Genomic DNA, 24,837 nt, shown 5'->3' with positions numbered 1-24,837 from the left:
CATGGAATTAGTTAGACGGAAAGCTCAGAACATAGCATAAAAGTTAATTTGTTCAAACGAAATAAAAATTTAAAAACCAACTACGTGGTCTTGTGGTAGCGTATTTGCTCTAAGTAATACGCATAGGAAATCAAAGGTTAGACCCCAGGCCGGATCAAATCAGAGATTTGCTGCTTATCCGCTACGATCGCGGCATTTAGGAGTAAGCACAAAGACTGACCGGTTCGGAGTCAGACTATAATGTTTAAGAAGGGTGACAAGTCATCCTGCAGTCTGTTACTTTGTGAACTAGCTTATTTAAATTCCGGTTCAGCATGTACGTCTAATACAAGTCAGGGTTCATATTCATATCTAAGAAAATTTCTCGTCCTTAGTGTTATGCATTTAATAATAGCCCAATGACGCTAAAACCCAACTCGTCATCATAATACAGTTTGATTTTCCGATGACTCTTAGAAAACAATATGTTATGTTACATTAACCAGTTATTAACTAGTTTTGACAGTCATGAGCCCCAAAAGGCAAAAATCGTCATCATCGTATATCAGAGCTGTGGATCGAAAACAAAGTAAAATGTAAACTTTTGATCTCGAAAAATAAACTTTCATTTAAAACAAAATATGAAATGTAAATAATAATATATGTTGACAAAATGTGTAGCTGCTCAGATACTTTTAACTAATAATTTAGTCAAGCGATATAATAAATAGGTTGTGTTCGTGCTATGAATTATTTACATGAACTTGTGATATTTATACAATATGATTATTTCCAACTCAGTTCTTTCTAGCAAAGAAAAAACAGATTTTTTTTCTGGCAGAAAAAAGAAAAGAATGGCCATTCCTTACATTTTGAATTTTAATGTATCTTAATGCCTGATACAGCATATTTTCTTGTATTATTATTTTGTTCAATTATTATAGCTTGCATATTTTATAGAATGTTATCTTATATTAAAAACTCAAAGTAAGGATACGAAATGGCATGCGACAATTGTTTTAAACTTTTAACTTGTAGCTAGTTTTCAGTTTGCTCTTTGCAAAACGTTATTCAGCTTTAAAAAGAAGGCATAAAAACTGTTTTATAGGAATATATTTTAGATCATCATACAAAATATGGCATTGAACTCCGCGTCGTTATAAACACCCCAACTCATAGATCTTTTTGGGGGATGGTAATTTAGTTTTATGTTTGTTGTAGCCAATTTGTAGCTGGAGTATGCAAATCAAATTATATGAATGCCAGAAAAATGCCAACTTTTGTTTTGTATTTGGAAAACCTCGCCCTTCCTTATTTTCTCAGTAAGTCTCATACAAGCTGATGCTGAACAAACATGCGCTTGCGTACAGTTTATCTGTTACACAAAAAACCTTTCTGTGAACCTTCCAGTTATGGCACACATATCAGTAACACGCGGGCAGCGTGCAATCGGAAACGGGTTATTGACAATGTTTGTGGGATACCATGTCATAAACACTAACATGACCATTGGCTAACTCCGTATACATTAACTGTTTCTCATGATCATAAGCCATGTAATCTGGTTGTTCAATTTGTTTTTCGTCAACCATTTCGACCAGTCCCACGTCATATCTTTCATTATCTGATTTGTTCTTTGCGCAAATTAGTTTATAAATCATTGAAGCCTTGCGACTTGCTAAAAGCAAGGTATTTGTATTATTATGTGTATTCGGGAGTACAACCAAGCTTCTTGGACTTGGTACTTCTGCACGCCACTTAATATCCCCGCTAAAATCAAGGCAATAAACGGTCTTTCTCCCGATAACTGCAACATAAACTTCTTTCCTAATCATATCGAGTTGTAATCTGAAAGTATTTCCAGTGAAATATCCAAATTCCCAATTATTGTTTGGAATAACATGCATAGTCCCGCCATTATGACTTAATATAACGATACGACCGTCTTTGCCTTCAAATGCATAATATTTCAATTCTTACAAGAACATTATAATACATAGGCAAAATATATATAACGGTTTTAAAAGACAACGCTCAATTTATAAATTTAAGTACGCAGTAATAAATAAAGGCAACAGTAGTATACCGCTGATCGAAAGTCATAAATCGATTGAGAGAAAACAAATCCGAGTTACAAACTAAAACCGAGGGAAACACATCAACTACCAAAGGAAAACAACGAAACAACAGAAACACTAAAGTGCAACAAAAAACAAACGACAATGTAACACACACAGAAATGAACTATAAGATAATAAACACGGATGTCTGAGAGCAGAATATGATTGCCAGACAACGGTTGCTAAGATAGATTGTTTTTTTATGGTGTCTGTTGTTTACTTTGTTGTTATGAAATACAGGGGTTCAGGGGTTCCAACATTTATCCGGCCTATGCAGTCTTGTTTTTATAAAATCTATAGTTTTCGGTTAATAAGTTTGATTTGGTTCAATGATACTCTGCTTCTATAAATATAGAATTTTATCAACAGATTATTAAGTTTCTTATGTCATTTTTATCGGTTTTCGTTAGAATACCAAATAAAACAAAATCTATTATATTTAAAATTAGTACTATTTATATATGGACAAGTCCAGAATATATTTTCTCTTGTCTCGACACCTCCACACCCAAAACTGCACTTATTTGTATCTTTTATACATACCTGTCCCAATTAAGCTCTGCTGTTCATCCGTAGTGTCTACTCCTCCGGTAAACATTTGAACGACTGAAATAAATATTAAGATAGGGCGATTTGAAAACACAATCACATACACATTTAAGTTTCTGAGTGATAGATTTCTTTAAAACTTTCACCAAATTATTCCATGGATATAACGATTTGGTTTGGAAGCTTTTTTATACCTCTAGAACACTTATTTTTAGCGGGATAGCACATCCTTATTTTACTCATTGTAGAAGGCCGTACGGTGACTTATAGTTGTTAATTTCTGTGTCATTTGGTCTCTTGTGGACATTTGAATGTCTCATTGGCAATCATACCACATCTTCCTATTTTTTATATTCTTGAAAAACATGATGCGTTAACGAAAAGAAAAAAAAGTTTTTATTGGATTTTTACGCCAATTTTAATTCATTTGCATGCCTATATCATCGCGGCCAGTTTTAACAGTAGAAGAGTACAGGAAATCCAAGTTAATTAAAATCAGTCGAGCACACCTTGCTGAAGCGGGGTTCGAACTCGAAACCGTGGTCTTGACAGGATATGGATCACTGTAGATGAAATAATTAAAAGAAGCCTCGAAAAAGAAAGGAGAACAAAGAAATAGTAAGTCAGACGAAGACTGATGCAGCTGTAATTGCCCTAGCCCTATTTGTTTCACTCACAAGGTCAAACATTGTAAAATGATTAATATAATATTAATATTGCAGAGTCTATAGTATATTCTATTAAAACATCTTTCAATATAGTAACATATGTCATTGAATCAACATTTATTTAGCACACCAACTTGCCTGTACAGTCATCATTGAAATAATATTGTAAGTTTTATAACTTGCATCGAAGGACAACTCAAACCAAAATAAATTGATATGTATCCGAAGAACAACATATCATTTAAGTTCAAATAGACATTAATAATGAGAGGGTTAAGCGCTCACAAACATGTTTAAACCTGCCACATCCTTTAAGTGCCCGTCACAAGTCCGGAGACTATCATTCCCTGGTTTTCGTTGGTTTATGTGAACAATTTTAGGCCGTTAGTTTTCTCCTTTTTTCTTCTTCACATTTTTTGTATCTGGTCTTTCTATTTTTCTCATTGTTGAAGGCCGTATGGTCACCTGTAAGTGCTTGCAATTGTATCTTCGTCATTTGAAGACCGTAATTTGACCTATAATGATTTACTTTTACAAATTGTGACTTGGATGGATAGTTGTCTCATTGGCAATCATACAACATCTCCTTATTTTTTTTAATTTTTAACATGTTGAATAATATCCTTCTAATACAAAAGAATGCATATCAATAAGACAGCTTTAGATACAGTAGGAATATATCATTTGGCCATACGTTAAGAAATAAGCCATACTATTTTAGAACAACAATGTACACCGTGTACATACTGTCAACACTGAAATATTAACGTTGGTGCTACTGTACACGAATTTGAGGGAAATTGTTTTAACCTCTAGGAAGACCGAAGCATTGTACATGCGAATAGATACATAGAAAGTAAAAGTGTATTAATTTGATTTAAGGTGAACACAGATTTTGAGGGCAAAAAATAAAAGAAGAAGACACAATTAAAATAAGATAAGTAATGTTGCGACTGAATACGCGACTAGAATAGCATAAAAAAGGAGAACTTTAAGAACGAAAAAAACCCCAAACAAACAAGCACACACGCGACTAGCATAGCAAGAAAAAGAGAACTCTTAGAAAGAAAGAAAAAACAAGTACACACGCATTTACTAATATATACTTATTTACCTTGCTGTATTCTTCTTGATTATCTATTGTGTAAAGAAAACGCAGTGTCTATGGACATTACTAAAACAGTTATGAAGGTACCAGCAAAGAATGTGGCAGTCACATAGTCCCAACAATTACAGGACCGGTCTAAATCTATAAAAAAAAATGCAACGGTTTCCAGATAATTGCAAATAGAATCTGTCAAAATATCAGCAAACCATTTTTTTCATTTGTCAGTGTCATTGTCATAGCAATCAATGGCCATAACTGATGAACAACAAAACGTAAAAATTGGCAGCCAAAACCCATCTTCACCTTTTGTTTTGTCATGAGTAGTAACATATTTTAATAAACGACCACAAACAGCATGAAAGTGTTCGTTTCCCAAGCAACCAATGTTATATTTGTAGAACTGATTTTGCAGATTCTTTTGTTTAATTTTAGAAATAGCGATCATGTTTGATGATGGAATTAATCTCCGAATAAATTTTACAAACCAAATTATCTTAGGAACATTCAGAAAAAGGTTGGTTACATTCGTTCAATATTTTCAGACAGAGACATGTCTGTGTTTCAGAGGAGAAGATTTTATAGTAAAAAAGTTTACGACGTCCAACGTAAAACGACGATGGATACAAAGTGATTGTAATACCTCACATATACCTTTTAATTTAGTCCCGATCAGTTTATAAAATTAATTATAAATACCAATAAGAAAAACGCAAATTTCAACAAACATATTTCATGCCATATAATTACTGACATTTTGTTGTTTCAGAGATTTAATGGCTAATAGACTTAGTGAAATAGATATAGCGACTGACCATATACAACCTTGTCGTTAAATTGTTTTGTTTCTACTATAATGTAGCAAAGGAGAATGCTCCAGGGACAAAATTCAAATTTGGAAGTTAATCTTCGCTATATAAAGGCATAATTTGTAAATCGCAATAGATGGACTAAACTGCTCGACTTAAACTCACATTACTGTTATGTAGACTCGTAAATTTTATTTCAAAAAATATATTTTAAGGGAATTCAAACAGTAGGTATCTTTTTCTTTTTGTTCACTTTTACATAACAGAATAAAGATTTACCTTGTTCGCGTTGTGGATTACTATTGTTTGCGGGCAGATAGTTTGGAACATACACACTATCATTACCACGCTTTGTACCATGGTCACACATCCAGGAACCTTCAGTGTCATTGTCAGGATTTTCAATTGTTACAATTGTTCTGTTTGAATCTAAGTACTGTACAGTATTTGGTGTTGAACATTCTCCCTCTTGTCCAGGATGTTCTCCCTTATGTCTAGAACGTATTGGTGCAAGACATTTTCCAACGGTTTCTCCGTGGGGATTTTTTATGATTACATCAAAGCCTAGCATGTCAACTTTACAGGTTAAAATAACTTTTCCATTCCTATAGTTAGCCTTGCGCAAAACACCAATATCTTCTAATGGCATGCAGGTACCTATTTTGGATGTAAAGTATAATAATTACTTAGGTGACGTACAACTATTTTCATTCTTCTATCTTTCTTCTAGAGATAGTCGTTTAAAAAGGTAGAAAACGGCAAATTTCCTTCAATTCTACTTCATATCTAAACTTGCTATCCTTTGAAATAAATATTGTGATCACGACGGATGCAACGTGTAGAGCAGAAAATGTTCTGTACCAAGTCAGAAATATGACAGTTGTTATCAAATAGTTCGTTTCTTTGTCTGTTGGCGTTGTTTTGTTGCATTTCAGTGTTCCTGTTGTTCCTTTGTTTCCCTCTTATAGTTGAGGTGATTCCCTCGGTTTTAGTTTGTAACCCGGATTTGTTTTTTCTGAATCGATTTATGACTTTTGAACACCGGTATACTACTGTTTACTGTTGCCTTTACTTACCCTTTCGGAGCACCCGAGAGCATCCCCCGCCCCCCATTTTTGGTGAGGTACGTGTTACTATATCTTTAGTTTTCTAGGTTGTATACAGTTGCTTGTCCTTTCGTCGTTTTTCTTTTTAAGCAATGACATTGATTGTTTGTTTTCAACATGAAATTCAAAAGTTCAGATATTTATTCAAACTTTAAAAATACTAAACATAACGTGCAGTTTTGATCATTTGGCTTGTTGAAAGATTTAATTCTTTGATTTTTGATTAACATATAGGAAAAGATAAAAGACTAAAAAGGGATACCTGTAACAAATGCGAAATGGAATAAAAATGAGACGAAACGAAATGAAATCTACCAAAACAAATAAAAAAGAAAACAATATTTTCTGCAAAACTAAATATATAATATAAACAAGAGGCTAATTTGTTTGATCTACAGGGTGAAAATGAGATGTTGACACACTTTGATTCTCTAAATAAATGAACAATATGCAGAAATGACTTGTCGACTTTGTGATTACTGCTCTATATTTGGTTATTAATAGTATGTGTCTGTATATTTGACTTGGATACCTCTATGAGGGGCTTCAATAATGGTATATATTTTCAGGTGCGAATCCAGAAATTTGAACAGGTTGAGGCCTAGTTAATGTAGCCAACGTTTGGACTGATGTTTGTAAAAAATATATGCATTTACCTTATATGTAGCTCCATTACATAGATGTGGGCGGGCCCCCTAAATTAGCCTCTGTTTTTAAATAACGAATAAAAGGAAATGGGATATTTGATTTTTGTATTAAGGGATAGTTCCGTTTTTGTTATTTGCGCATTTTTAAGTTATCGTATGACACTTGGCTCGAAACGGGAGTAATAGCTCGCTGATGCTCGCAATATAGCCTGTTTCTCAGGCTCGTACAAACACAGCTGATAATTAAAAACACTAAACAGTTATTATCTTTTATATACTTGCGAAATAGCAGTTAATCGATCTGATCGCATTTAATATCACTCGAAAATGCAAAAGCTGCTATGTTTTAGACTCCTTTCCGATTATTTACATAAAAGCATGTCATACTTACTCATAACAATCAATGCAAACCATGTTAAGTAGAAAAAAAATCAGGCCAAACACTCAGTCAAATAATATTAGAAAAGTATTATTGTATTGAAATGTTAGGTAAATTTTCTAAGCCTAATTAATAAGCGGGTATTTAGCATACAGGTTCAAAAATGATACTAATGATATCTTCAAATCTTGCCAAGTAAGTAAATATAACAAAAATATAATTTTATCATTAACATAAAACTTTTTTTTCATTTTTGTGCAGCTTATGGTAAGACCATCAAAATATTTCAACAAAAAGTGTAGTTAAGTAGATACCAAAGAAGAAATATGTGGTCCTTGTTGTTGGTTCACTTGTTTTTGAACACTGTCATTTCCCTCAGCATTTAACTTTTTCTAAAACAAATATCAGGCAGGGAAAGAAATTGAACCACCGTGAAAAAATTTTAATTTATAGTAGTTGAAAAGTGAACATTCCGTTTCACAAAATAATAAGTAGTTACTTTTAATCTATAAATGTTCTCCGATGTTTCCTTTTCTCTCATATCTTAATGTTTAAACAATTATCGAAAAAAACATGCAAACATTTATTTATATTGTATTTAACTTGTTAAATTGCGCAGTTTTATTGCTTTTAGGTAGGTACATATTTAAATAGTTTCATATTTCAATTGTAAACCTGGTTGGTTACAATTGACAATTGTTTATACAAATTGATATCCCGAAAATACACCCTTCTCTTAATCTCATTCAAACGGAATATTGATTTGCATCGTCAAAAATAATGCGAAAATTATGAAATCTGTTTACCTTCATGTATCTAGTACGTATATTTTACTTACCACCCATTATTAATACAACATGAAGGGGTTGATAACAAAAAACTATCTTTGTTATATGGACACTCAATATTAATGATAAAATTTGCAAATAAATCTTGAAATAAAATCTGGGAATAGTCAATAATGTCTTAGTTAAAACGCATAAAAAATTGTCAACCTCACACTTAAACTTGAAGTAACTTTCATTTTCAACTGATCACTATTTTTGGCTTAAAATTTCCATTGGAACATTGTCTTATGCAAGACAACTTAGATTAATTGAATTAAATCATACTAAATAGAAAAAATAAAACGACAGTTTTACCTATAATTCCAAAGACGAAAAACCAGTTTAGATAACGGGACGCCATTAATGATCTCTTAGCTATATCGTTAAATAAATATTTGGTTTTGCGCAGTAGAATTGTTATAGACATTTTTTTAAAGATCTAAAATACGTTGTGTTTATATTTCAGTTAATACAGGTAAATGCAAAGAGTACATGTATTTAAATATATTGCACTCGTTTACAAAATCAATCTAGTAATAGATTACAATTCTGGTTGTGATATTATATCACAGTAAAAACAAAAGTATATATAGACAATTATTTGCACTCAACCTTTGTTTATTTTTTAATATAAATTCTATTAGATCTTATCTACCCTTTACACCATCATACCGCATGAAAAATTAAAAACACGTCATAAAGAAATAATAATCCACCAAGCATTCCTCCATAAAAATAATTCCATACGCTACATGTACACATTTTTTGTGTAGGGATAATATTCTACATATTTCATTAAAAAAATTATTGTAACATCCCCAAAAATATGCCACAAGGACAAATGATCAGTATGCTGGACTTTCTCATTGACGACATATTTGTTGAAGTTGGAGGTAGAATTTTCAAGCAGGTTGTTGGCATTCCTAAGGGTACCCTGTGCACCTCTCCTTGTCGACCTTTTCTTAATTTCACACGAGTCGGAGATCCTTCAGACATTTGTTAAAAACAATAAGACCAAAGAAGCTATATTATTTAATTTCACATACAGGTATATTGATGAGGTTCTTTCCAAAACAATCCAAACATTTCGGATTCGGTCCAATTAATATATCCTCATGAACTAGAAGTTAAAAAAGTTTAAATACTTTTTCTTCCGCATCATTTCAAATTTGGTCAATATAACGGAACTACGAACAAATGTCACAAAAGTTGGAGGTAGAGAGCTACATGTAGCTATAGAACCAGGTTTAATCCCCATTTTCATAGGAAAATGCCTTTTTTCAAGGCAGTTGTTTTTCACTTGTTCCGTTGATTGATAGCGTTTGATTTTGTCATTTTTTATTGGCTCTGATTTTTAAATTCGCCGTTTAGGACGAATTTTTTGTGCTTTTGTACTTTTCTTCTAATTGGACACATTTAACATTTCAGGCTGGAGAACAAAAATAGAATCACTTTTGCTTTGATGACTTGAATACTCAGAAGATTTAATGTGAGTTCTATCTTTATACATTCATCCCATATTAATGTAATACGTTAATAATGCAAATTTCTCGACTGGTGGGAATGTCATAAAGTGGTCTTATTGCAGCGTGTTCACCTCATGTGTAGGAGGTTGTGTTCTATTCTCGGCCATGGTTCAGAGAAAAGATCTGAACATATCTCATATATTAAAAGCACGCGGCATTCAGTAGTTAAAGCATAAGTACATGTAAACACTATTGACTTTTTTTTTTTTTTAACTTTAATCGTACTTTAATAAACTTCTGTACTGAAATGAACTATAATTAATATTGTCATAGCTATAAATGCGCTGTTTACAAATATTTTTCTCGAAATGCTCAGGATTTTCGACCCCCAGGAATCGATTCCCAAAGCTTTAAATGGCAAAACCTTTTGGAAGTTTGGGTCATCAACGATCTTCAATACTTAATATGTACTTTATTTGACCTTTTAACATTTTTAATTCAAGCGTCACTGAAGAGTCTTTTGTAGACAAAACGCACGTATGGCGTACACATTCTGTTACTGTTATCTATTATGAGTTTATTTCAAGTGTTACCCTTTCACGGTTTCCGCTTATCAATTATCCCATTGAAATAAATACAATTTATAATGATTTTGTAGCATAAGACTAAATAACACAAACACATAAGCCAGTACAATGAATAGACCACACGCGTTACAAAATTTTATCTAATTTTGTACATTTTAAACCAACCCCTTGGGCTGTTTCTGCTTGGTCGGGTGACACATTCCTCATTTCCATTCTCAATTTTATCTTTCTCAGTAAATTAAAAAAAAATGCATTTTCTTATATTCAGGTGTCATTCGTAATTATGTGTGATCCAACTCAAAAGATATATTTCAGTTTATTACACCTTATTGGTTTACTTGTGTTTAGAAATATTATCATATCTACACTATTCCCACCCGACAGTAAAACCAATGACAGAGTTTGTACGTTTGCTAGTTGGGTTGTATAGAAATTTGCAGCCACTTCCGGATTAAATGGGAATCCGATGCCTCGGGTATGGAGAGTGTCACGATCACTGCACGTTATACAATTAGTGAACCGTCACAACAAATCATTGGGGGTCCATAGGTGACCAAGTGCATGGCAAAGTTTCCGTATCTATCAAATTCCCGACTTTCATCAAGGTCCATCTACTTTGCGGAAATTTTGTATTAGATTTATAGATCCTTGTTCTCGTCCTTAGTGTCTTGAACATTTTTTATATTATATAATAATTTTTTTATCATATATATGTCATAGAAAGTTTTTTGCAAAGATTCATATAGGGTAGAAATCTAAATCAAGCTGAATTTTTATGCCGTATTTACAATATTTATAATGGGGCTGATTTCATGGGTCACATATAACAGATTTATATACTTAAAATTGAGAATGGAAATGGGGAATGTGTCAAAGAGACAACAACCCGACCAAAAAGCCAAAAACTGCTTAAGTCGACCAATGGGTCTTTAATACAGCGAGAAAATCCCGTACCCGGAGGCGTACTTCAGTTGGCCCCTAAACAAAAATATGCACTAGTTCAGTGCTAATGGGCGTAATACTAAACTCCGAAATATATAAAAGAAACTAAAATTAAAAATCATACAAGACTAACAAAGGCCAGAGGCTCCTTACTTGGGACAGGTGCAAAAATGCGGCGGGGTTAAACATGTTTTTTGAGATCTCAACCCTCCCCCTATACCTCTAGCCAATGTAGATAAAAAACCAAACACACAGCAATACGCACATTTAAACTCAGTCCAAAAGAAGTTCGAGTCCGATGTCAGAATAGGTAACAAAAGAAACTAAACAAAATGACAATGATACATAAATTAACAAAGTACTACTAGCAGTTACTGACATGCCAGCTCCAGACCTCAATTAAACTGATTGAAAGATTATGTCTTCATCATATGAATATCAAGCACAATCCCTCCCGTAAGGGGTTAAATATCATACCATCATAAAATATATGAGAAGAACATAACCCGTATCATGCCAACAACTGGTTTTAGAATGAAAGTGTTTATTTCCGATGCAATGACCCTATAAGTGAATCATATTAAATCCGCAATAAGTGGTGCACAGTTAGTCCCGATTGAAATTTCGATAACTTGACGATATACAGAATCTCCAAAGCGAACAAAAATGTTATCTAGTAAAAATTCAAGGGCAGTTATAGTATCAAAGCATGTCAAATTGACATAGTTCGTTTGTTTGTTATTACTAAAAAATGACCTAAAAGAGTTTGAACATATATATTCGCATTCTGACTTTTTAAATGCCCATCTAATTAGGTGTGTGAAATTTTTCTTAATAAGAATATGAGGCAAAGTGGTATATAGGGTAGCAAAATCAAAACTTTGAACAGATTCAAAATCACCAATATAAGCATGCAATTTATCAAGTACTTCCAACGAATTTTTTACACTCCAAAAGTAATTAATTCCACTATTTTCAAAGGCCTTATTTGAACAATTAATTACCAGGTTTTTGATTGTACCAAATGTACTAGTAGGTAGAATAGACAGTTTAGTAGTGGAACAAAGGCTTGAAGACGAACTAAATCTATATTTGTAAAGTGTTTTGTGCAGCTTAATTATCATGTAATCGAATACACATAAAACAAAAATAAATTTAAAAGTGAATGAATGAACTTTATTCGCATAAATCTACGTGTCATAGAAACAGAGATAATTGATATTTACAATAACTAAATAAATTTGACGTTATCGATTTATTCAGCAAGATATATATAGATTCTACCACTGCATCGAGTGTGATACAATATTTATCAACTCGAGACAGTTAAATTTTCAAATTTAAAACGCGAGGCTCGCCGAGCGTTTTAAATATTTAAAATTTAACTGTCGAGAGTGGATAAATATAGTATTACACGAGATTTGGTGGTGGAATCTGTTTCTCTAATGATTTTCAAACAATATGCAGGCAAACTTGTTCCTTCTTTTTGAATGATCTGCAAAAAGATGTGTTCTTTCTATGTGACGTCATCAGGCATGGTCGCCTTTTTTCATGCCGTCACAATAGGAAATTCATATGAAAGCAAAAAAATTCGACGTCATAATCGGATTTTAACCAATGAAAAACTGAGATCAAAGGAACCACACGTTGATTAAATTTTTTTATACAATGGGTGCAGAAAGGCATAAATTGACGAAGAATTAGAGAAATACAGTTCTAAAATTGTAGAACCCGATTGTTAATGCCAGTTTAAAAGTTTGCGTTTTTTTCAATAGTCGCTTTCGACGTTAAAGCTAGGTAAACAAATACGCAATTCTGACAACAGATTTCATTTTAATTGTAATTTAAAACCATTCAACTTTCAAACATATTTTATTTTGGATAATTAAACAAAGCAAAAGAATTTTTCATGAAAAGAAATCAATATTATTGAGAAATCGACTAATGTACTGAAATTTATAGTCCAATCGCGAATGAAGGGAGACAAGCCTAATAAATCTGCACAAACTATTATTGGCACTGAACACTACTGAAAATTCCCAAAACAACTATTTTATCGATGTACTGATTTGAAAGAAAAACGTTTTTGACGCTTCTTAATCGAATGCAAGGCGTTTTCTCTTAATTATCTGAGTCAGTACTGGATTTCCTGCGCGGATCAGGGTACTGAACACGTACTGAATAACTGAAAAAGACCTCGACATTTTCCTTGCGATTAATTCAGACATTTAAGAGTTGTTCAGTTTAAAATGATCGTTTCAGTAATAAAAACAGTTACTAGTGATATATTTGTAAGTGTTTCATTATCGCATGAGACAGGCTTCATACAGACCCTCCCGATGAACAGAAGCTGGTGGCGTTCTTTAACTTTATGTTGATGTGTTACTTATATAATTCATCTTGCCTAATAACTCAAATTTCAACTTTGATTACATATATCCCATTGATATTGAAATAAAATAAAAAACACATATACTATCCACTTCAATATTTGACCTTTATCTATAACATTATAAAGAATTGTCGGTTTATTACTCAGCTTTATAATCAAATGTCTAATGATAATTAAAACGGAAATTTATGTATCAACAACATATAGTTTTTCAAGAAAAATCTATGTATTAAAAATTAGAGTATTGATGATTTTAAGACAAAATTAAGAAGTATTTTTCTGCCGATTTCATGCGATTTTTATACAAATGTTTACCTATTTTCAAAGTATTCAATCAGCAATATTTCAAATGATAAAAGAGATAAATGCATTATTTTTTTTGATTTTCAGTTCTAGTTCATCGAGCCAAAATGGAATGCCAAACTTAATCAAAATCTGTGACAGAGCCCATTTACTGTTCCTGAACCTTAAACAATACATCATGCTCTTAGATGCTTAAAATACATTTTTTAAAATTATTAACAAAACTACAAATGAAACTACATGTACAAGTACGATATTCAGTCTAAACAAAACTTTGCATTTCCATTATGTTTGAACTGCATTAGAAACTCCTCGATTATGTCAGAATAAATTAAAGGAGATACACTGTAATGAAACATGAAAAGAACACATAACAATATGTGTAGCTGGAGTCTATTCTAAAAACAGATAACAATATGTGTAGCTCGAATCTATTCCAAAAATACATAACAATATGTGTAGCTGGAGTCTATTCCAAAAACACATAACAATATGTGTAGCAGGAGTCTAGTTCAAAACACACATAACAATATGTGTAGCTGGAGTCTATTCCCAAAACACAAAACAATATGTGTAGCTGGAGTCTATTCCAAAAACACATAACAATATGTGTAGCTGGAGTCTATTCCAAAAACATATTCAAATCAATGTCTGTTTACGCCAATAGAAAATTAAAGTGAATTGACTTCTTTATTTTAATACTAAAAAGGTATATTTGGAAGTCTCAAAAGGTTCAAATACAAAGAACTAGCTGTTATAAAAAAAAGACGTTTTGTAAAATCCCTGACCCTGAAATATACCCAAAAAATATTTTATTCTTAATAACTTATAGAAATATGCCAGAAACAGTTAAAACACATTATTATGCAGGTTATTTATTTCTGTTCCAATTTATGACAGTTTGTCTGATATCTTATTCAAGAAACACATGTTGTGCGGGGATAAAAATTACCTTCGATCTTTCCTCTTCCTATTTCTGTACATAGATTTGTTAACATCCTTAATCCGGTTACGATGTTTACAACCTTGAACGAATGAATATTGAATCTTTCACATTAAATATGACACGTTAAGACGGTGAACATTTACTTATGGGGCACTACAATTTAGTACATGACAAAATGTTAGAAAAATATATATCAAAATATGTTTTTGATATTTGCTTTTTTAAGTATATTATGTTGATGGTTTTATATAAATTTTTCTTGAATTTCTATAATCTTAATTTTCTCCACATTTTCTGTTACATTAGTTTCAGTTTTTTTACAATGTTTTCGATTGATTAGCTTCTAGATATTATTTGACAAAAAAATATTTGGTAATTTGTGATTTACAAAGTTTTGAGCTCAAGATATCTAAAAAAAATAATAATACATACATTGTAGTTCACTTGGTATAGCTTCATATTATTGACTGGTAACTACATTCCCCTAATTTATGAATTAGCATTGCGCATAAACTATTAATAAAACTTGTATAACACGTCCTAGTCCATTTAAAATATTAGAAAATGTTTTGTCAAACTAAATACAACTTTGCCAAAATATAGAAAATAACTGCGTAGTATATAATCTTTCAAAGTGAGGTCGTGGGATTCTGTCTTGAATTGTCTATGGAAAACCTTTTAAAATTGCTACTTGGCAAAAGTATTAATTTGTAAACAATGATCATTCGAGCCCTGATATTTTTGTTTATTTTTGTTAATGTTTGTAAAAAAGGGTTACTAAGTAGATATAGGGATTCAGTTTTATGACATTTTTTTTTTGGGAGGGGGGGAGGGAGGGAAGAAACGAGGTCTGAAAAAAAGCAATACAAACATTGTACAGCATTTGAATTCATACATTACACCGTTAACAGTTAAATATCAAAGCATTATCTTAGCTTTGATTATCTACCAGGTATGTCTGTTAATGTCAGCGCAACGTGTGGACGATCAAACCTCAAACATATCTTACAAACATTAAAACTGATACCAAAACAGTTTTCTTTAAAAACTAGACAGAGAAAAACCGTCTCTAGTCCTTCCTCATAAATAAGGACAAAGTCAGCCATATTCATGATTATGTATAAGAGATTGAATATTACAATATACTCATGTTTATAACATAAACGGTACCAATTTTTCTGCACCAGAAGCGCTTTTCGACTCAGTGATGCTCGAGGCCAAATATATAAACAGCTGTATATTTGTTAAAAAATCAATGAAAAAAGCACCAATACGAATATAAAAACTAAGAGGGAATATCTGATAGAATTGTTTGAACTGATAGTGAAGCTGATAAAAGCCTCCTAATTTATATGCATAAACCGCTATGGTAATCCGCTATGGTAATCCATACAAATGATTAGTAAAAACATTGAGATAAGGAAATAGACACAGTCAGTAAATAGAAGCGGAAGTATAAGCACATTCGTGGTTAACTCGAGACTAACTAGTACATACACAAAGTTCTACGTCCGAAGCCCAACCCTACATCGACTAAACTTAATATTAAATATTTTTGTTCAGTAAATATTCATTTGATATACATCTGTGAAGTAGAATATCATTTTTGTTTGATATATTACACTGAACTCTAAACATCAATTTCATGGCTAGTCACTTACAGTAAAATCCATAATTTCATAAAGAAATGAGAGGAATTACTTAAATGGACTAAACGTGAACCCTATTCCTACGAAAAACTGTTCTGAGGAAACTGATGCATTGTCAAACATAATATAATCGAAGGAATAGAGCAGGTAGGTTTTAGAATCATTTTCATAACAGCGTGGACAAGACCATTTTTTTGGCGCGCTCAGGTTATCAATTGACTGGGTCAGATTAGGTGAACGTTCGTTTGTAACGCTCACTTGTCATAACGTACGTGATATAGACATTTAAACTGTGGGTCGCCAAAGGTTCTAAACACGTAAATCAAATAATAGGAATAATTAGCAGAGGACTAAACCTTGTGTGTTAATTTAAATGTTGAATACTTAACTTTCTTATTTTCTTCTCGTGCACCTGCATGTTTTTTTACTCTTTTATTCTATTTAAATTCCCATTAAAAGGCCTCGGTTAGTCTGAGTGAGCATAAAATCACTGTTATCGATAGCCGATGACAAACAAGTTAAAGGTAAATTATTCATAAGTATTACCAATATATGTATTGCGGTTGTCCACGCTGCTTTGAAAATGATTCTATTTTAGAATTGAAATCTACTGCATTACTTTACATACCCAAACTATGCGTAAATTATCATTTATGTAACCTTAGAAGTATGGTTATATTAAGGCCAAAATATTGTTCTTTGTTCTTTTATTTCAATTTGATCGTGACGTTTTATTGATAAATGTGTATGAAATTTTTGAACTAATGTTTAATAATCATACAAATTTTCGAAACGGAACACTTTCAAATTTACTGCTGATAAGCTTTTTCTAGATTTTCACTCTTAAAGAATTAAAGAACTTAAATTTAAAAAAAATGTGTAATGGTATATCAAAAAAGGCAACAGTAGTATATCGATGTTCAAAAGTCAGAAATCGATTGAGATAAAACAAATCCAGGTTAAAACTAAAACCTAGGGAAACCCATCAACTATAAGAGGAAAACAACGGAACCACAGAAACACTGATCATGAGGTGCAACAAAAACAAGCGCCAACATACATAGAAACGAACTATTTCATTATTATGTTGTGTTCATGCGATATCGACGTTAACTCGACCTTTATGGGCCCTCTATAGCTTGCTGTTCGGTGTGAGCCAAGGCTCCGTGTTGAAGATCGTACTTTGACCTATAATGGTTTACTTTTATAAATTGTGACTTGGATGGAGTGGCACCCATACCTCATCTTCTTATATCTACTTTTGTTTCTATACACATAAGTAAAAAAATCATTTTTTGAGAACATTTGATAAAAGAAGGGCGAAAGATTTTGATATATCGGAAAGGACTAGCCAGATAAATCAAAAAGATGTCACCCTTGCTTTAATGACAGTTGTGATATATATTCACTTGGTCATGTTTTTGAATGTGTACGTTATACTTAATATTTCTTGGATATATGTTTTATCAAGGTATCTTGCCTGGAAGTATAAATACATCAATCTAAGTAAAAAAAATAAGATTTCCTTACCAGCCTATTCGTTGTCGCGAAATGATTGGTTAATTAACCGTCGGCATGGCACTCACTTAGATCAACTATTTTTAAATATTCAGTGATTGCTTCGAACTTGCAAATACCTTAAAGCTTTTACAGAAGAACTACAGGATAGCAAGATGTCTAAATATTACCAGGTGTGTATATGAATGTAATAATTAATTTTTGTTAACTATTGTGTTATTTGTTGTGCATATTTGGGTTTAAGTTAAATAAATTAAAATACGGAATTTATATTTTAAAATTGGAAACCCGTTTCAATATATCAAAGATACTCTCGGAGCTAATGATACTTTTCATTCTTATAGGCGACACGTTTAAAAAGTTATAAGTCATTAGTGGAAATTCGTTCATCTCAGTAAAATAAATGAACAAATGAATTATAATGAACTGTAAACAGTTTCGATTGGTAGTGGCGTGCCTTATAGCATCGTTTTATTAGAGATATGATAATCAATATTTGACACGACTGGCTCTATTGTAATGTTGGTAATAATTATCAATAAACGTCGGTTAAAATTGTAATTTTAGAACAAATACGACGGTTTAATACTCCAATTGTGGACATTCCAATATGGGTTTTAACGTTTAACGTGACACATTGAGTTTTTAATTATTTTTGTTTTATATTTTTGAATATATTAGCTTGAAATAGAAACAGATTTTAGTTTAATTTCATCTAAACAAATTGTCAATTTTTCGACCTCTTAGCATTATTTCATATGTGATGTCACCCCTCACCAATTGATTGTGTCACATAAAGAATATATCAGCTAATATCTTTGTGGGCGAAGGTCTAGGGTTGCGCCACTGTCAATTGTTCAGAAAGCCGTCATAAATTTGCAGAAAATTCAGGTTTTTACGAAATTCATCTACAGTTATGTAACAAATACGTCATTCATGACGCAATTATTAAAAGTCTCTATTCATAAAACAATTGAATATTTTAACATATGACTTGTAATAAATTTTAATCACATTATGGCGTTAATTTTTGTTAGAAGTTTGGGTCAAAATTATAATTAGTTAACAAACTCAATTATCATGCTTAGTCGCATGGTTTGATCTATAATTGTTGTAACGTTAATCATTTTAAGGATGTTCGCTCCTCTTGTTTTTGAATTTTGGTCAGATATTCTGAATCCTCTGGTTTTATCCATGTGCAGCAATTAAAAATTTCCCCGCTAACCTCTACTTTTCTTTTCATAGTTTTATTACATATAGTTTAAAAAGTCATATTTGAAAATGTTATAAAATCCGTACTTTTTCACGATTTTTTTTAAAGAAAAAGGATGCTAATGTTCAATGTATTAAAAAGCTAGAGAAAATTATTCCCGTCAAATTTTCAATGCCTTACATCTCAAAAACAAGCACACGGACTTTTCATTTTTTTCTACTGTTTTTAAAAGTTCAGTTCCTTTACTTATATACTATAAATTTTTAACAGCCTTTTAAAAAGCTTGTTATTTTGAAACAGAGTAGCGAACATCCTTAAGTTTATGTTAGTGATAAACTTGCGGCTCATTGTGGAAGAAATATATTTACTTTCTCTTTACTTATATAGTATAATTGATTGACTTATGTACTGCTGAACCTGTGGGTATGCGAATAATTATAAAAAAAAAATATGTGGTATGATTGCCAATGAGATAACTCTCCACAAGAGACCAAATGACACACAAATGAACAACTATAAGTAACCGTACGGCCTTCAACAATGAGCAAAGCCAATACCGCATAGTCAGCTATAAAAGGCCCCGAAATGACTAATGTAAAACAATTTAAACGAGAAAACTAACGGCCTAATTTATGTACAAAATCTAAACGAAAAACAAATATGTAACGCATCAACAAACGACAACCACTGAATTACAGGCTCCTGACTTGGGACAGGCACATACATACAGAATGTGGCGGGGTTAAACATGTAAGCGGAATCCCAACCCTCCCCCTAACCTGGGACAGTGGTGTAACAGTACAACAAAAGAACGAACTATGAAAATCAGTTGAAAAAGATGTAACTCAACAGATGGATACAAATAGAAATACATCTAACAAATACATAGAGTGGACGTGGCCGGGTACTTGTATATCCCAACAACAAAAAGACACTAAGTACAGATTTGAGAGTACTCGCAGTTAATAAGTTCATAATTGGATCGTTTCCTAATTACGTTCCAAATACTGTTATTCAATCTGAAATATGTCTACTAGTTTGTTTTTTCTTTTTCAATTGACATAGATATGACATTTTTTACAATAAGTGTTATTGGTATAATTGTTAAGACATCGACTCCAATCATAATTGGCTAGGGATGTCAGTATTCCTACTGGATGTTGGTGATTCAATCCGGGTACTCTTGTTTCCACCACAGTTACAATTATTCGCCATGAAATAGCTTAAGGATGTGCGCTTCTCTGTTTCAAAATAACAGGCTTTAAAAAAACTATTTTTAAATGATAGTATATAAATAAAGGATCTAAAAAAGCAAAAATAAAACATTGGCCGTTTTTTTTTGGTTTCAAAAACTATAAAAAAACCGATTTTATAAGACTTTCAAATATGGCTTTTTAAACTAAATGTCATAAAATTATGAAAAGAAAAGAAGGGGTTACCGGAAAAAATTTTCTTTATTGCAATACATAGATAAAATCAGAGGACTCCGGAAATATTGCAAAAAATCGAAAACAAGAGGAACAAACATCCTTAATAGTGCTTAAATAGAGTTAATCACCAATCAATCATTCAAAGAATAAATCAATCAATTTATTAATCAATTAAGCAAAATGATTCAGACTTTTCTTTGTTACACTGAGATAAGGACGTCATATGCAGTGAATAAGCTAGATTTTCAGAAAACATATATCATGCGAACGAAGTTATAGTCAAGAAAAATCAAATCTAGAAGATAACGCGGTACACCAATTGATCAAAATGAATGGAACGGAACACTTGAAAATCATATTGCAGTGTAGAGATAAGTTAATGAATGTAGAACGTATTTTCTGTTCTAGAGATGTGTATATGTTTAACTTGTTCATTAGGTATATATGATATAGATGTTTGTTCTTTGTTTTGGCTGGTGTATCTAATAATGAGATTTTTTAATATTAATCATATTGTTTCCCGTTTGACACTAGATACAATTTACCACTGGTGATAGTTGATTTGTTGTTGGTATAAATGTGTGTGCAACCAAACCGATTGCGTACCACCTGCATGCATGTTTGACAAGTGAAAGCATGTGTCACACATGTACGCATTCGTGGCACTTCAATGAAAGGAACGAATATGTGCCACTTTAATGCATGTGTACCAATGGTAATTGTTGTGTCTTTTTGTGTGTTTTTTTCTGTGCGAGGTGAACACTTTTGTATGCGTTTTGTTCTTATCTTGACATTTCTAATCTTTTATTGAAAAGGTAAAGACGTAGCGTTTGTACTTGCAGCGCTTCTTTTCTACGATAGAATTCATGACAGCTTTAGTCTCGACATTTAAAAGACAGAAATTCAAGTAAAAATTAACTGATGTAACTAACCCCCTATTTAAAAAAGATCAAATATTTACTGATGTTACATTTTATTTACAGCTATACATGGTTCTTCTAACAGTGGTATTCATTTCGCAAAGTACATGTGTAATTCAGTTATTACCTAGACAGATACCAGGACAGATACCAGGACAGATACCTAGGCAGATAATACCTCGACAGGTAATAACGAGACAAGGTGTAGAGGAAGAACAACAACAAATATTTCTTATCAGTGATGGTGAAACAGCAGGTAACTTTATTTTCATTTGGTTCAAATCAAAAATAGTGAACCTTAAATATCAATGTCAATAAAAATTAAAAACTAATTGTCCAGAGAACAATTGAAGGTCTTTCCACTTCTTAGGATTTATTTTGATATGAAAATATTGAAATTCGGTTTAAAATGTCATTTCCAGTGTCAAATAATAGCTTATTGTTTGATCATACCAAAAATATATGGTTTCTATTTAATTTTGTTTGAAATAAGGGAGGTAATTTGTTACTTCCGGTCTGAAAAATGTCACTCCCGGTATTATTCGATAGTTTACTTGACACTGATTCCAAAAATATATAGTTCAATATACTTTTTATATGAAATTAGTACAAAAAATAGGCACTTCCAATTTACACAAGGTCACTTCCGGTTTGCTTTTTCAAAGTAATATGGCTTGTTATCTAATGCACAAAGTCCTATGGGTTTATGATGTATAAATATGAATTTAAAGCAAAGGTCAAAATCTAGAACGTCAAATTAACCTATGACTTTGATCTCAATTTCAAGGTCAGAAACCAAGGACCTCAAATCAAAAGACCCTAGAGCGTTAATATGTATGGTTAATGAGTATTATCACTTTATGCATAATTCTCAACATAAGAGGGGAGAAAACTCCCGTTTAATGTCTTCGCACCCTTTCAACCAAAATTTATGAGTTACGACATGTCGCAAATGACAATTTGATAAAAAAATATGTTGTCAATATCTTGTACGGTTTATGAAAAGTAGGGAGGATAAGCCAAAACCAAAATTTAGAATATGACCTTGACCTTTGACCTTGATCTTATTTTCTTTTTTTTCGGACCAAAGACCTCAGATCCAAAGACCGACCCTAGGTTTCTATCACTAACAGTTTACCAGTTACAATGCAAATCACTTATATCAAATGCATAAGGGGAAATAACTCTCACATGGAGTCTCCGGAACGCTTCGATGAAAAACAAACTCAACATCCTGAAGATATAGTGAACAATTTGGTAAAATACATTTGTCATATTCTGTTACGGTTGCAAAGGAGTAGTGGACACATGAAAAACAGTGTTTAGGGAGATAACTCTTACAAAAGTAAGTGTTCGGTTAAATAGGATTAGTTTCAAAAGCGATTAAAATGTTTGATATCATATACCAAATATGTAAGCGACATCTTGTAAAATAATAATGCTGCGCAAGAACAAAAAGTAGGAGGAAGAACAAAAAAAAAAAAGTGGAAAGACCTAATAATAATAATATTACAGTTATAATGTAGCAGTGTTCAAGAGTGTCGTATAAAATATGAAATTCCATGCGTCCGAAGTGCTTTTCTGGATTCAACTATGTATCAACGTTTTGATTTGATATAAATTTAAAACGCGTAATCTAAGATTTAAAAACATTCTTGTGCAACACGCGAACTAGGCCTTACAAAGCGTTTGTGAAACACAAATAATTATCACAATTACTCGCAAATGGTGTTAATGGTAAGTCTATTTTACCACGAACAGCCATTAACCGATTAGAAATCGGACTTATCAAAAAATATTCTTATTCCTATTTCTAATATAATAGAGCCCTTTTAAAGAGAGATCTTTCCATATCAGTTATAAGTTGTGATGTATACCATCACCACTGGACTATGTTAATAAATGTCCAATAAAAAATCGTTCTTTTATTCCATTAAAATCTATCCTGTTAATGATTGACTATAAGGAGACAAAGTTTATTAAGAGCAACAGCTAAAATCTCAAAAAAAAAAATGTGTCTTTCGATCATTTTAGGGAAATAACCACAAACAAATATTATTCATTTGAAGTTTCGATGTACGGGTCATTGACATGCCATAATCCAAAGGCATGGTGTCATTTGTTTTTCCGATCACTATCTTCTGATGTATTGGTTTCCCGCCTAAAGCCCAACTATATATGGTATCAAGAGCCCGAAATAAGGAAGTTGGTCATGCATACATTAACCAAAGTGTTAGTCATCCTTTTGCTAACCAGTGTGTTAGTCAATCCTTTGTTAATCGGTGAATGAAAATTGTCACAAATGATTACAGATACTCTTGTAAAAACTATAGTCTATCCTCTTTTCCATGAAAGTGACATAATGAAATGCGACTTATTGCCATATCCATTGTGCAACGAGTACACATCAGGTGCCACTAGCATCTTTTTTACACTTCTGGAACACATGATTTCACTCCAGTTGTTGATAGCGTTCGTGTTTTCGTTTTATAACTTTTTTGTTATTTTTGGTTCTTGTTTTGATCATGGTATTGTTATATAACAAATGATTTTTTATTTCCGATTTTGCATTTTATCTTTCTTTCACAAGTTAAAGTAGACTTGTGAATAAGTAATGATGTATGTTGTAATATATAGTAATTACGGGGTGCTTTGTATTGCGCCAATTGGCATTTCGTTTGCGCCAAAAAAATCTTTCATTTGCGCCACAAACCATATTATATTTGCGCCAATAATACAGGTAAATACAGGTAAATAGTAGAAAAAATAGTTTTATTCAAAAGATACTTTTAAGAATAAATTTAAAACACAGTTTTTGATTGCATGATAAAACATATTCATCCAAAATCAGTTATCGTAACCAATTCAAAATGATACGTTCTTATAAAAGACTTTTCACGATAATGTTAAAACACAGTTCTGTTATAAATTAACGAGATCATAAGACCTAACAGAAAGCACTATATACACTGGAGTAAAACCAACAGTTTGTTCTGACACAAGACTTGTTAGAAACGGCTCGCATGTACTCCTGTACGTTGGATAACCGATATGTATGGTCATTAAAATATATTTTCTCTATATACAAATAATGAGATGTGGTATGATTGCCAATGAGACAACTATCCACAAAAGTTGTAGTGGATGAAAACAACTATAGGGAACAGTACGGCCATCAAAAATGAAAAAAACCTATACCGTATACATGGTATAGTCGGCTAGAAACAGCCCCGCCGACTTGAAAAATGTAGTTAATATTTTTTGGCGCAAATGAAACATAAC

General features: G+C 32.0%; 1 protein-coding gene and 1 long non-coding RNA gene across 3 annotated transcripts in view; one reads left to right on the top strand and one right to left on the bottom strand.

The window, feature by feature from the left end:
• Nucleotides 1–2,645: 2,645 nt before the first annotated feature.
• On the bottom strand, nucleotides 2,646–8,551 carry LOC127707471 (uncharacterized). Its single transcript, XR_007984935.1, has 4 exons — nucleotides 8,505–8,551; nucleotides 5,510–5,887; nucleotides 4,431–4,565; nucleotides 2,646–2,705 (listed from the first exon to the last, which is right to left on the bottom strand). It is a non-coding gene; the product is annotated as an uncharacterized LOC127707471 (long non-coding RNA).
• The window catches only part of LOC127707470 (lithostathine-1-like), a 29,285-nt gene continuing 12,420 nt past the window's right edge, over nucleotides 7,973–24,837 (top strand). Inside the window, exons 1-3 of one of the 2 annotated variants that reach the window (XM_052212003.1) lie at nucleotides 7,973–7,996; nucleotides 9,618–9,678; nucleotides 21,619–21,811. In XM_052212003.1, coding sequence (XP_052067963.1) covers nucleotides 21,625–21,811 — 187 coding nt within the window. In that variant the 5' untranslated portion in view covers nucleotides 7,973–7,996; nucleotides 9,618–9,678; nucleotides 21,619–21,624. Of the gene's footprint in view, nucleotides 7,997–8,109; nucleotides 8,182–9,617; nucleotides 9,679–21,618; nucleotides 21,812–24,837 lie in introns of those variants that run through there. The other variant, XM_052212002.1, reaches the window with a different exon arrangement.

Source organism: Mytilus californianus, unplaced genomic scaffold (assembly GCF_021869535.1).
Source record: "Mytilus californianus isolate M0D057914Y unplaced genomic scaffold, xbMytCali1.0.p SCAF_7, whole genome shotgun sequence".
NCBI lineage: Eukaryota > Metazoa > Mollusca > Bivalvia > Mytilida > Mytilidae > Mytilus > Mytilus californianus.
This window is presented reverse-complemented; position numbering and strand designations above follow the sequence as displayed.